Genomic DNA, 12,439 nt, shown 5'->3' on the forward strand with positions numbered 1-12,439 from the left:
CCATCTATCATCCTTTCCCAGAACTAGTGTTCCCAAATGAAATGACCTCTGACCACATGTTCCTTTCTCCTAAATCTTCTCCTACTCAGCTAAGAAATCACCTCTAACCAAATCCCTACCATGACCACTCTCTCACAGAAAACGGCCATTAACCACTTCTCAGTTCTTTGCTCCTTACTTTTTTGCCTGCTTTCCTATGTCCAGAGCTTTGTAAAGTCCCTAGTACATAGTAGGTGTTTAATCGATGTTTATTGACTGCTAGAAACTCTTGATAATCCTAGCCTTAGAAGAACCCCACCCAACAAAATCCCTTAAGCAAACATTTATTGCAAGAAAAAAAGACAACAGCAAGAAAGCAATTTATTTTTTTTAAAAAATGTACAGAAACATTGAAACATTTACAAAAACAATGTACAAAAATTAATCACTTGCAGTGAAAGCAAGCAATTCCCAGCCTAACACTGTTTCATCTGGGCTCATGGGAAGACAACTTGAGAGAGGGAGTGGGGGGGCTTGTAAGAAGGCACACCAGGCGCCTCAAAAAGAAGGGCCATATGGTCAGAAGGCAAGAAGGACATCACATCACCTCCGAATTTCTGGTGACTGATGGATCAAGTATGTAACAGAGAAATTAAGTGAAGAAACAGGACAAATAATCTAGTCCATCCCCCTATGAGGAGACCTTTGAAACCAGTTCAGTAAGGCAGTGTACACCACCCGTCTGCTCTGATCACCTCACCTCACTGGGCTGGCTGACAGCAGAGAGGAAAGGGTAGACAGCCCACTGGAAATAAAAGATGAACATGTTCTGTCAGTAAGGAAGCCAAAGGGAACCCAGGATCATAGGACTGAAGTTAGGGTCTCAGACATCAGCAATGATAAGGCCAATTTTCCTTAAGGTACAAATTAAACTTTAGGTTAAGATAAGTTAGTTTTAGTCACATGCTGACAAAGTCACCATAAGTCCAGGAGAGCAAAGGGGGCGGGAAGGTGCCGCTGCCCAGAGCCCTCACTCAGAGGGGCCCCTTTAGCCATGCTGCCAGCTGCAAGGCCTGCGGAACAGCTCCCTCATTTCAGAGCAGCCCTGTTATCCCTCCATATGCTTCTATAATACCTGAGCCAGACCAAAAGGGTCACCTGAGTAATGCTGAATGTTAGAGCAGAAAGTCAAGCTGACAGGTCAGCGTCCTGATGATCCTCCAGGGACAAAACCTGGCTAAGAAAATGTGGCTCTCTGACCTTCAGAAAATCTCTAGGGCTGGTAAATTCTACCCCTCCCCCTCCTTGGACATGGTAGAAATGAGGTCCTTCCTGTAGTCAAGGGAAGGCCCTGCTCCCACTGATTGCTCAGAAATGCAATGGTCTCTGCAGGTTTTTCTGGTGTGAGAAACCTCAAAAAGATTTTTTTTTTTAAAAACCTCAAACTTCTCAGGCAGCTTCTTCCATGTCCTCAGGACCCTAGATTTTGACTCAAAGGAAGAAGACAAAATATTCTCCAGCAGAGCACATTGCAGAATTAATCAATCACATACTTATTAAGCTCCCACTATGTGTCCATGTTACCATGCTTCCCCCAAATTGAGCATGGGGCTCTTAAGATCTTGGGATACATCTCCCCAGAGCCTGAGGTGCCAATGAGACACAGTTCTGGTGCCAGGTTCTCCCTCCCTGGGCTCTGCTCTTGCTCCCTTTCCCCATCCCTCTCTGCTGTGCCCACACCAGCTCCCAATAGATGCCAGGCCTTCGGGGCTTCTGAGACACAGCTCTGTTGGATCACAGCTCATCTCGGGCTGTGCTGTCAAGCGGAGACTGTAAAACGTCTGAGTTCTTGGCTTCCCTGCTCAGCTCCTGCTGCTCCTTCATTTTCTGGGACTTGGCTCGATCCCAGTCTGTCTTCACCTTTTCATTATTCCACACAACTGAGGTCTCTGTGTCACTGATGTAGCCATCGTCCCCTGTGTAATGAGTGGGGTACACAAGCAGGGGCTCCACCGAGAAGGCCAGGAGGTCTCGCTTCTCAAAGTGTTCTTTGTATTCAGAGCTGCAGAAAATGGGGCTCTTTAAAAGCTGAGCTGCCATCTCCCCTGTATTGCTTTGCATTCTTTACCCACACCTCCCTTCCTCTCTCAGCACTCTTCATCTCAGGGGGTTCACTGTACTCTGAGATCCTTCAGCCTTGAGTTCATACTCTACCCATCTTCCTAACTCCCCATCTCATACTATTGGAGGCTCCTCCAGGCTAGGGCAGCCCCTCCCTCAAATCATGGGATGGAAACCCTGTAAGATGATAGTACCCATCTCCAAAAAGGACAAGCCCCAACTTGGGTAAAGAGGGATCAAGTCAAATGATATACCCTTATTAGAATATATCTGATATTATACCCCTTCTTCCCAGCACCAAAAAGCCATATGCCCAGCTTACCATGGAGCACTGAAGGACATTGCAGGATTATAGCGGATAGGTAATAGATAAAATGCCCCAACCAGCCAGGTACTGCCAGATTCTTAAATGACCCTGCCCTCTTTCAAGACCACAGACAAGGGCACATAGCCTCTAGTTTTATTGAAGCAACTTTGAAAGTCAGGCTGTCGTCAGCAGAGGGTCACTGCTCTTCCCTAGGGACCTGGGAGGGCCATCTCCCTAGAGATAACCCTGCCTTGCCCCTCCCCACTCCATCCTAGCTAGGAAGACACATAGCCCTGACCTCCTGCATGGCACACATCCCCCGTGGGCTGTCTCCCCACCACAGCCACATGTCAAGGAAGATCAAGTTTGCTGCATTTCCCATGCTCCTCCAAGAGGGAACAGGACCATCCCTGTCCCACCCCCAGTCCCACACACTTACACTGGATGTTTATCAAACATCACAGGCAGGAACTCATCCACAGGCAGCATCTTAGAAAGAGGCTGGGCATCGAGCAGCTTCTGAGCTCCCTGGAGGGAGATGACATAGGCCAGGGTCCAGTAGGAGTAGTCAGCCTCTACCAGGTTCCGAACATGTGGCACTGCCTTCTCTGGGTGCTCCACTTGCATCCGCTTCCTGCCCACGTAGCTGGAGAAAAAGAAACAAGTGGCCCCAACCCGGAGCCAGGAAAGCACTCAGGACCCTGGCAGAAAAGAAGCCTGAAACCGTCCAGAGCAAACCATAAGGGGGTTATCCCCTCAAGAAAGGGGTTGTGGGAGCAGAATGGGTCAGATGCACTAATTATGTTGGCTGTTTTTGTAAAATTGTAGAGTCCTAAAGGGAAGAGAATTGGATATCTTATAAAACTTCTAAGTTAGAAGCAATGTAGGATGTCATGGCTCTGTTAAAAGAGGAAGACAGAATGAGAAGTGGAACAGAGAGGAGTGGGAACTGCTTCTGGGAAAGAGCAGTTCGATCAGCAGTTCCCAGATCTAGGTTTTGGTTTTAGGTCAGTTCACACCCTTTAATGTCCTTAAGGACCCTTGCTGTCCAGAGGCCAACAAAAACAACCAACATAATTAATGCATCTGCTCTGTCCTGCTCCTACAACTCCCTATCTGTGATCTCAGAAGAGAGAAGGCTGATTCTCCTCTCCAAGTTTGGCTCCATTTTATTATTAATGAAGGGCAATGTGGTAGCCTGGAAGCGAGCTGGTCTTGGATTTATGAAGACCTGGATTCAGATCTTCCCCCGTCAGGAGAAAGGCTGTAGGATCATGTCAAGGTCACTTAATATCCTGGTATCCCAGGCAACTCACTGATATTTAAGTCAGTGCAAATACCAATCTGCTTTAGTAAAGGTATAAGTCCCAAAATAATAATAATAACAGCAATAGTAATAATTAGTCACATAGTTCATATGTGTGTGCTTTATACACATTTAGCTTATATAAGCCTTAGAAGAACTCTAGTACAATAGCTAATATTAACCCCATTTTATAGATAAGGAAACTGAAGCTCAAGGGGCAAGAAACTAAATTTTTTTTACTCCAAAACAGTGCTCTATCTATCATGGTAGGCTGCCTCCCTAGATGAACTGGTTCTTACAAAATCTAGTTTTCAAAATGTTTTGATTCAATTTATAGCTCTTCCAAAACAACTATTTTATTTTATTCCTAAAATCTGACATAAAGGTCAGAACATTTGAAGTCTAGATTGGCACATCAGGAAATAAGATTCTTAATAACTTAACTGTTATTTTTTGAAAATCCAAGATTTACCCTCATGTTATAGAGTCTGTGCTCTCTATTAACTCCTCTTATTATTTTATTTTTTCCAATTGCATACAAAGACAATTTTAAACATTCTTTTTTTAAGTAACATTTTGAGTTCTAAATTTTGTCCATCCTTCCTTCCCTTCCCGCATCCCTAAACAATTAGATATGTTATCTAAACATATGGAAAACATATTTCCATATCAACCATGGTGCGAAAGAAGAAAGTAAACAAAAGGAAAAACACAAATAAAGCTTCTATCTGCATTCTGACTCCAGGTCTTTCTCTGGATGCAGATGGCATTTTCCATCATGAGCATAATCCTTTCTTCTTATGTGTATAAGGATATAACTTTGCTTTTTAGAATTTTACAATTATAAGAATGAGTCCATCTTGTTACAAAATATATATGGATACATGCACATATACATTTATGCATAGCTATATTAATAATTTTGAAAGCCCTCTTTAGTATTTTCTTGTGTTCTGGATTTCTTTCCCCTTTCCTCTAAACTCCAATTAGCATGGTCTAGTTTGGATGGAATTAAGTACTAGGCCTGGGGTCAGGAAGATCTGAATGCAAATCTAGCCTAAGACACTTATTAGCACCCTAGTGTATGCTAGGGCAAGTCATTAAACTTCTGTTTGCATCAACTTTTTCACCTGTAAAATGGGGATAATAATAAGCACTACCTCCTAGAATTGCTGTGAGGATCAAATGCAATAATGATTGTTTAAAAAAAAAAAAAACTTAGCACAGGATCTTAGACATAATAGGTACTACATAAATGCTAGCTATTATTATCCATTCCATTTTAAGCTCCTTGAAGGGGCAAGAACTAACTGTCTTTTACCTCATTTGTTTGCCCAGCATTTAGCATAGTATCTGGCACACAATAAACACTACATAAATGTTAGCTATGATTATTAAAAGTGGGGAGTAGAAGCCATAAATATCTCGATAAAGCCTTTTGATTTCTCATTTTGACAACACAAGGCCATTCTCCAGGCACCCCTGAAGCAACAAAGAAGGTTTCTCCCTCTTTTCCAATAACATTTTCACAAATAAGCTTCTAGCTGAGGTCACACAGCCCCAGAGCATATATCTGGCATCTTAGATAAGACCTTCTATATCTCCCCTGCCAGCTAATCGTGAGTAAATCAGAAAATGTCCCACCCCCCTCAACTGTGCTCAAAGATCCTAGACTATGACACTGGAAACAGAGGGAGCCTGTGATTTCTTCCCTTTACTAGTCACCACCCATGGAATGTGAAAAAAGAGAAAAAATGTCTGACAAGCATAGGGATAGGATTTTTCTCACAGAACAAAGGGAAACTAGGAAACTAGCTTTAATGCTACTACACTCTAACTCTAATTCGGATGCCTATTTAGAGGATTGTAGCATCTCCAGGCTTCCTGAGCCACTGGTTGGACAGAATATCTTTTAATAAATCCTTTAGTCTTATGCCTTCTCCTTTTATCTCTTCTGGGCGAAAGCTGAGTGACTTCATTTGGAGATGCCTTTGTCATCAAATTTGGGAACTTGTACAGAGAACTTTCAGTGACACTGACTGGCCCTCGTTTAAAGCACCCATACACTCCAAAAGTCCTGCAATTCTGCCAGATCTATATCCCAAAAAAGAGAAAAGGACCTATTTGTACAAAAATACTTATAGCAGTCCTTTAGCAGTAGCTAAAAATTAGAAATCAAAGGATACCTATCAATTGGGGAATAGCTAAACAAGCTGTGATATACAATTGTAATGGAATAGTATTATGCCATAAGAAATGATAACCAGGATGATTTCGGAAAAACCTGAACTCTATGAACTGATGCATAGTGAAGTGAACAGAACGAGGAGAGCACTATACACAACAAGAATATTGTTTGATGAAGAACTGGGAATGACTTAGCTATTATCAGTAATAAAAAGATCCAAGACAATCCGAAGGACGACTAATGAAGCACACTATCTGTCTCCAGAGAAAGAACTGATATTGAGTGAATGGAAACTGAAGCATGCTATTTTTCACTTTCTTTCTTCCTTTATTTCCTTTTTTTCCAAGTCTTCATGTAAAAAATGACAGATAGTGAAAGATTTTATGTAATTGTATATGTATAACCTGTATCTGATTACTTACCATCTCAAAGAAGTAGGAGGGGAAAGAAGAAGGGAGAGATAAAATTTGGAAAGCAAAACTTTAATTAACATGTTTTTTAAAAAATTCAAGTGTTGTGATTTTGTAAATGTGGTTAACACTCTTCCTTATGCCCTTCCACACCTGAGGAAATGGCTCCCATGAGTCGCCAGGACCCAAAATAGTCATCATGTGGTTGCCAATTTTCTTGTAAAAAGTTACATAAACAACTCTTTTGGATGAAAATATAAATTATGTTATACAAATGGCAGCCTTCTTCAACAGAGCACATGGAATAAGATAGTGATCCTTTTTTAGTGATCTAGGGTAATCAATATAAGCCAGCTATTTTCCCTGATACTTTCAGGGCCTAATGAGGTGAATAAAGCTATTTATCCCAAAACTCTATGTCTCATACTTCTATGCTTCTTCATAGAGGATCCTTTGCTTGCTTTTTTTTTTCCCTCTCACTTTTTTTCCTTTTTGATCTTATTTTTCTCATGCAGCATGATAAATGTGGAAGTCTTTAGAAGAATTGTACATGTTTTATTTATGTTATATTTCTTGCTGTCTAAGGGAGGAAATGGATGGGGGGAGAAAAATATGGAACACGAAATTTTGCAAGGGTGAATGTTGAAAACTATCTTTGCATGTATTTTGAAAAATAAAAAGGAGACCTAATGCTCAAAAAGACTAAGAACTGCTGAAAAAAAAGACCCAAACAATGCTAGAGCTGGAAGGCACTCAGAAATCATCTCATCAGCTCCCCAAAAATTAGAAAATTAAAAGAAAATTAGAGAAGAAACAAAATATGAAAACCAAAAATTATAAACTATTTTAGGACCAAGAAAATGAATCATTAAATCTAAATCCTCTTCCAAGCAACAACTATACAAATATTTGTTATGTCCACACTGAAATTCACCTTCCTCAGGTTAAACATCTCCAGCTCTTTCAATCAAAACTCAACACTATTCTGGACGCCCTCCTCTATATGCTCTCTAGTTTATCAATGTCCCTCTTAAACTGGCTTAAATATAGTAAAAAAGGGAATAACAAAACAATTTGGATGGAGCACAACTAGGGTAGAGAAAAGTGGAATTTTCACCTTCTTAATCCTGGAAGTAATACCTTTTTAAAGATATTGCTTTATCTTTGGTTGCCACATCATACTTGAGCTGGAATTCCACTAGGAACAATAGATCTTTTTTCAGACAAATTGCTATCTAACCATTTTATCCTATACTTGTGAAATTGATTTTTTTTAATCAAAGTGCAAGACTACATTTATCCTTATTTAATTTCATTTTATTTTATTCACCCCAATGTTTAGTCTGGGCAAGCTCTTTTGGGACCATCCAGATCTCATGTCACGTAAAAATTTAATGAGTATGCCATTTGTACCTTTATCTAAATCATGTTAAACATCATAGAGTCAAGCACAAATCCCTGGAAGCTTCCTTCCAATGGGTAATCAAATATAAATCACTGCTTTTTAAGTATGGCTATCCAACTGGTTCTGAATCCACTTAATTCTATTATTATCTCATCTACAAATTTATGTCTTCTCTTCAAGAACAGTATATGTATTAAATGTTTTGTTAAAGCCTAAGTAAACTATATCTATAGAATTTCCCTCATCTATAAATTTGGCAACAGTCAAGAAAAGGAAATGAGATTAATCTGTCATGGCCTATTTTAGATGAAGTCATGCTTGTTCTTTACAATAACTGATTCTCTTTCTGGATATTCACCAGTTAGCCTTTTAATGTTTCATTTTAGAATTTTTCTAAGACTTGACATCTTTATCACTGGCATAAAGTTCATAGACCAAATTTTTTTCCTTTCTTGAAGTATTAAAGTGATGTGTGGGTTCCAAAAGGTATAGCCATTACCAACCAGAAAGATCAGGGAAAAGTTCCTGAAAGGGACAGCATTAATAGGAGTTGGATTTCAAAGGCAAGGAAGAGAATCAAGGGCATTATAAGAATAGCATAAGGAAAGGATGAATAAGAAAGATAATATGGAGCTGACAATAACTAATGGATGGGGAAAGGAAGGGACAGCAAAGAATCAAATGTAACCCCAAGGTTACAAATATGAGAAGACAAGGCAAATGGCAGTGCCTTAATGAAAATACTAAAGTCAGAAGGAAGAACAAGTTTAGGAGAAATAAAAGAAATTCATTTGGGGATATCCTGAGCTTGAGATTTCAATGGGATTTATGATAAAATTTTTAACACTTAACAGAAAAACATGATGTTTAAAACTAGGTAATAGTCATAATCACACTTCGTGTAAGAGAAGAAACCTCCAAAAAGAGATGCATATTGGTTAAAAATATTGAATGTTCTGATTAAATTTGAAGGGGGGAAAAGACAAACAGAAGGGCAAAAATAGTTTCAAATATATATGAATTGTATTTAGTCTTATTAAGCTTGGTTTAGTTAAAAGAACTTATGACTAAAGACTACACTTCACGTTCCTTTCTCCTAAATAACAATTGTAGCTAAAAGTTGTAGAGAATAAGTCAAATCTAACCATTGTCACATAAAGCAGAAAAAGACTGAATTCTCCAATTAAAAAAAGGTTACAGAATAGATTATAAAGAAGAATGTAACAATATTTTGTCTTTAGAAAAATGGATCATACAGAAAAGATTCATATGGATTATAATTATAAGGCTTATATAGCATTATAATATAGCAGATATAGCAATGAGGAAAAACGAAGTGACAATGATATCTGAAAAAACTGAGGTCTTAAACGAAAATGCAGTAAAAAAGTACTCAAAGTTTTTCCCTATTTTGCTAGATGGAACTATAATTCATGAAAAAAAATTTAGTATGTATATAGTTCTAAAAATCCACGATTTAAATTAATTCTTAAAAGCTTACAGTCTTACAAAAAGAAACTAATGAAAAATTAATAATTATAGATCTTAGTGTCTACCAGAATATAAAAAATTAAGCAAAAAATTTTCAAAAATACATACTCGAACGGATTACTGAACAAACTGCATATAATAGTTATATGGAAAGAACATAAAGGAAAAAAATTATAAATATAACATTCTTTTCAAGTATATATGGAACACTGGCAAAGAAAATTAACTTGGTCACAAAGGAACACTTAAAACTAATAAATTTTAAAAGGAAGAAATTTTACATATTCCATTCTAAAACCACTCCCCAGAAGTCTTCTACTGATGCCTCAGAATGGCGCGGAGTTGACAGTAGATATAAACTCTTAACAGGTTCTACTAAGATGGAAAGAGTTCAGTTATAGACTCAGCAACAGACTGTGATAAAAGAACCAATGTAGCTAAGTAGGGTGAGAACTATCATCAGAAGGTTGACTACCAATTGTTGGATATTTTTATCTGTGCAAACATAAGTATATGTAAGAAGAAATACATGTGAGGAAATCTATGCAACAAAAAGGAAATGTACTTGCACAAAAGACAGATGTTTCTATTGATTTGAACAACTAACATATGAAAGAGGGATTAAGATTTTTCTGCTTAGTTTCTAGAGTCTGAACTTTGACTAACAGATAGAAGTTTTAGAGAGGAAGTTATCTGCTTAATATCAAAAAACCTCCCAAATATTAGGCCATTAAAAAAAGTAGGATAGTATACCTTGTAGGAAAGTGAGCTCCCTGTCACTGGAGATCTTTATAAATAGAATGGATGACCACTTTTCAGGGATTCTACAGGAGGAATTCCTGTTGAAGTGTAGAATGGATTACGTGAAGTACATACTCATTCTAAAATTATACTATTCTATTCTGGGTCTGCCCTTAAAGAAAAGAAAAGTGAATTGTGATTCTTAGTACTATCCTGCACAAACTTCAAAAGAACAAAGATTCCCTAAGTTCCCCAGATACTTCTATTTGTAGATGACACTGTACTCAGATCCAGAACACTACATGCCTCCCTCAATGCAATCCATGGTTACTTAGAAGAGATATACCTAGCAATCTATGTGGGAAAAACCAATTGGATATATAATGCACATTGTTTTGATTATGACAGGTAGTTGGGTAGAAAGCTGAGTTAATCCATCAGAAAGCCTATTTTGAATAGATACTTAAAATGGAGAATAAGAAAAGCACAAAGTTGGATCACAGGCAGCTTGATGGCACTTTATCATGTGGATAGAGAGCTGGAGCTGGAGTCAGGAAGACTCTAATTCAAATCTAGCCTTAGACATTTTCTAACTGTGTGATCCTAGATATGTCCTTTAATCTCTGTGTGCCTCAGTTTGCTCATCCTCTTAAAACAGGAATAATACTGGCACCTACCTGAGGATAAAATGAGATAATAACATTTGTAAAAGTCCTATATAAATACTAGTTATTTTTATGATCATGAGATTGAGCTGGCTTACATCTGGAAAATTGCACATATGTGACAAATTATCAAGATACAAAGGTAATACTCATAATATTCTTTTTAAAGATCAAAAATGAGGCAGATCTATATAAAAGATAAAATATAAATAGCCCCCAAACCCAGGAAAGCTAGGTAGTAAAGTGGATAGAGTGGCAGGCTTGGAGTCAGGAAGACTCATCTTCTTGAATTCAAATTTGATCTCAGACATTTACTAGCTGTATGATCCTGGGCAAGTCACCTGTTTGCCTTGAACTTCTTCAACTATAATATGAGCTAGAGAAGGAAATGTCAAACCATTCTGGCATCTTTGCCAAGAAAACCCAAAATGGGGTCATGAAGACATGAAGATATAACTGAAACAACCAAACACCAACTAATGGACAAACCAGAGTATTACATTGACACATTTCTAAGATGCAAAAGGAACCAGAAAAAACTCTCCAGCATATTTGATGACTTCTTTAGGGAATGTTTATGAAAAGCTGAATTCCTTTTGTCATTTTGTAACCTCAGACCAAAATTATGAAGCATAAAAAACCATAGAAGGCTATAATTTATATAAAGGAAGTACCAACACCAAGGAGATAGTGAATGTACCCAATTGTACAAAGACACACACCTTTTCAAATTAATTTTAGATTCATTATAATATCAAGTAAAATGCCATTGAATTACTTTATGGAAATGAATAAAAGAGTAGAGAAGTTTATGCAGAAAAATAAATGGGTAATTTATTAAAAAGGGAAATCTATGGGGGTGGGGGGGAGTTAAAGAAAGATAATTTCAGAATATACCATAAAGAGATAATTTCTAGGATACTGGGGCAGGGGGAGGAGTACAGATAAATAGATCAACAGAACAGAGCAAAAATTTAATAAATGTTAATTGTTTGACAAACATTTATTTTTAATAAATCCAAGAACACTAAACACAGGAAATTGAGGAATTGTTGGAGAAATTATTTTATAGGATGGAAAAACATGAATTTAGCTCCATAAGCCATAGTATGTTCCAACTGAATCAATGAATACATTTTTTTAATTCATTGAGAACTTAGAAAACTCTTTTTCTCTTTTCTTATTCTATAACCTTCTTTGTTGTAAAGGTTAACTTTCTTATAAGGGGAAGAGAAAATCAAAGGGCATGGGGGAAATTAAAGTGATATTAAACAAAATATATTAATAATTTTTAAGTTAGGATAATGGTAAAAACCAATACTCATTTAGAAAAAAAGGATAATGACGAGAAGACAATAATACTAAATGCAATTGGAGTAAGTCTAACCACGGTTTTTTTAACTAAAGCCTTTTATTTTCAAAATATATACATAGATAATTTTCAACATCCACCTCTATAAAACTTTGTGTTCTAATTTTTTCCCTCCCTTTCCTCCATCCCTTTCTCAATTCAGCAAGTGATCCAATATATGTTAAACATGTGCAATTCCTCTGTACATATTTCCATAAATATCATGCTGCACAAGAAAAATCAGATCAAAAGGAGAAAAAATAAGAAAACAAAATGCAAGCACACAACAACAAAAAAGTGAAAATGTTATGTTGTGATCTATATTCATCTAACTAGGATTTTTAATCATGCTATCAATTTGAATGGGAAATGGATCAAAGTAAAGATAATGACCCTATCACTATTTCAGAGATATTTTTTAAATGATGCAAAGAAATCCCAACAAAAAAAAAAAAAAAAAGAGAGAGAGACTAAA

General features: G+C 37.3%; 1 protein-coding gene across 1 annotated transcript in view; it reads right to left on the reverse strand.

Annotated features, from left to right (window-relative positions):
* Nucleotides 1-340: 340 nt before the first annotated feature.
* COLGALT1 (collagen beta(1-O)galactosyltransferase 1) overlaps nucleotides 341-12,439 on the reverse strand; it is a 30,056-nt gene continuing 17,957 nt past the window's right edge. The window contains exons 11-12 of the mRNA XM_023496598.2: nucleotides 2,847-3,053; nucleotides 341-2,041 (exon numbers count right to left, since the gene is read on the reverse strand). Coding sequence (XP_023352366.1) covers nucleotides 1,774-2,041; nucleotides 2,847-3,053 — 475 coding nt within the window. The 3' untranslated portion in view covers nucleotides 341-1,773. The remainder of the gene's footprint in view (nucleotides 2,042-2,846; nucleotides 3,054-12,439) is intronic.

The sequence above is a fragment of the Sarcophilus harrisii genome, chromosome 1 (assembly GCF_902635505.1).
Source record: "Sarcophilus harrisii chromosome 1, mSarHar1.11, whole genome shotgun sequence".
Taxonomy (NCBI): Eukaryota; Metazoa; Chordata; class Mammalia; order Dasyuromorphia; family Dasyuridae; genus Sarcophilus; species Sarcophilus harrisii.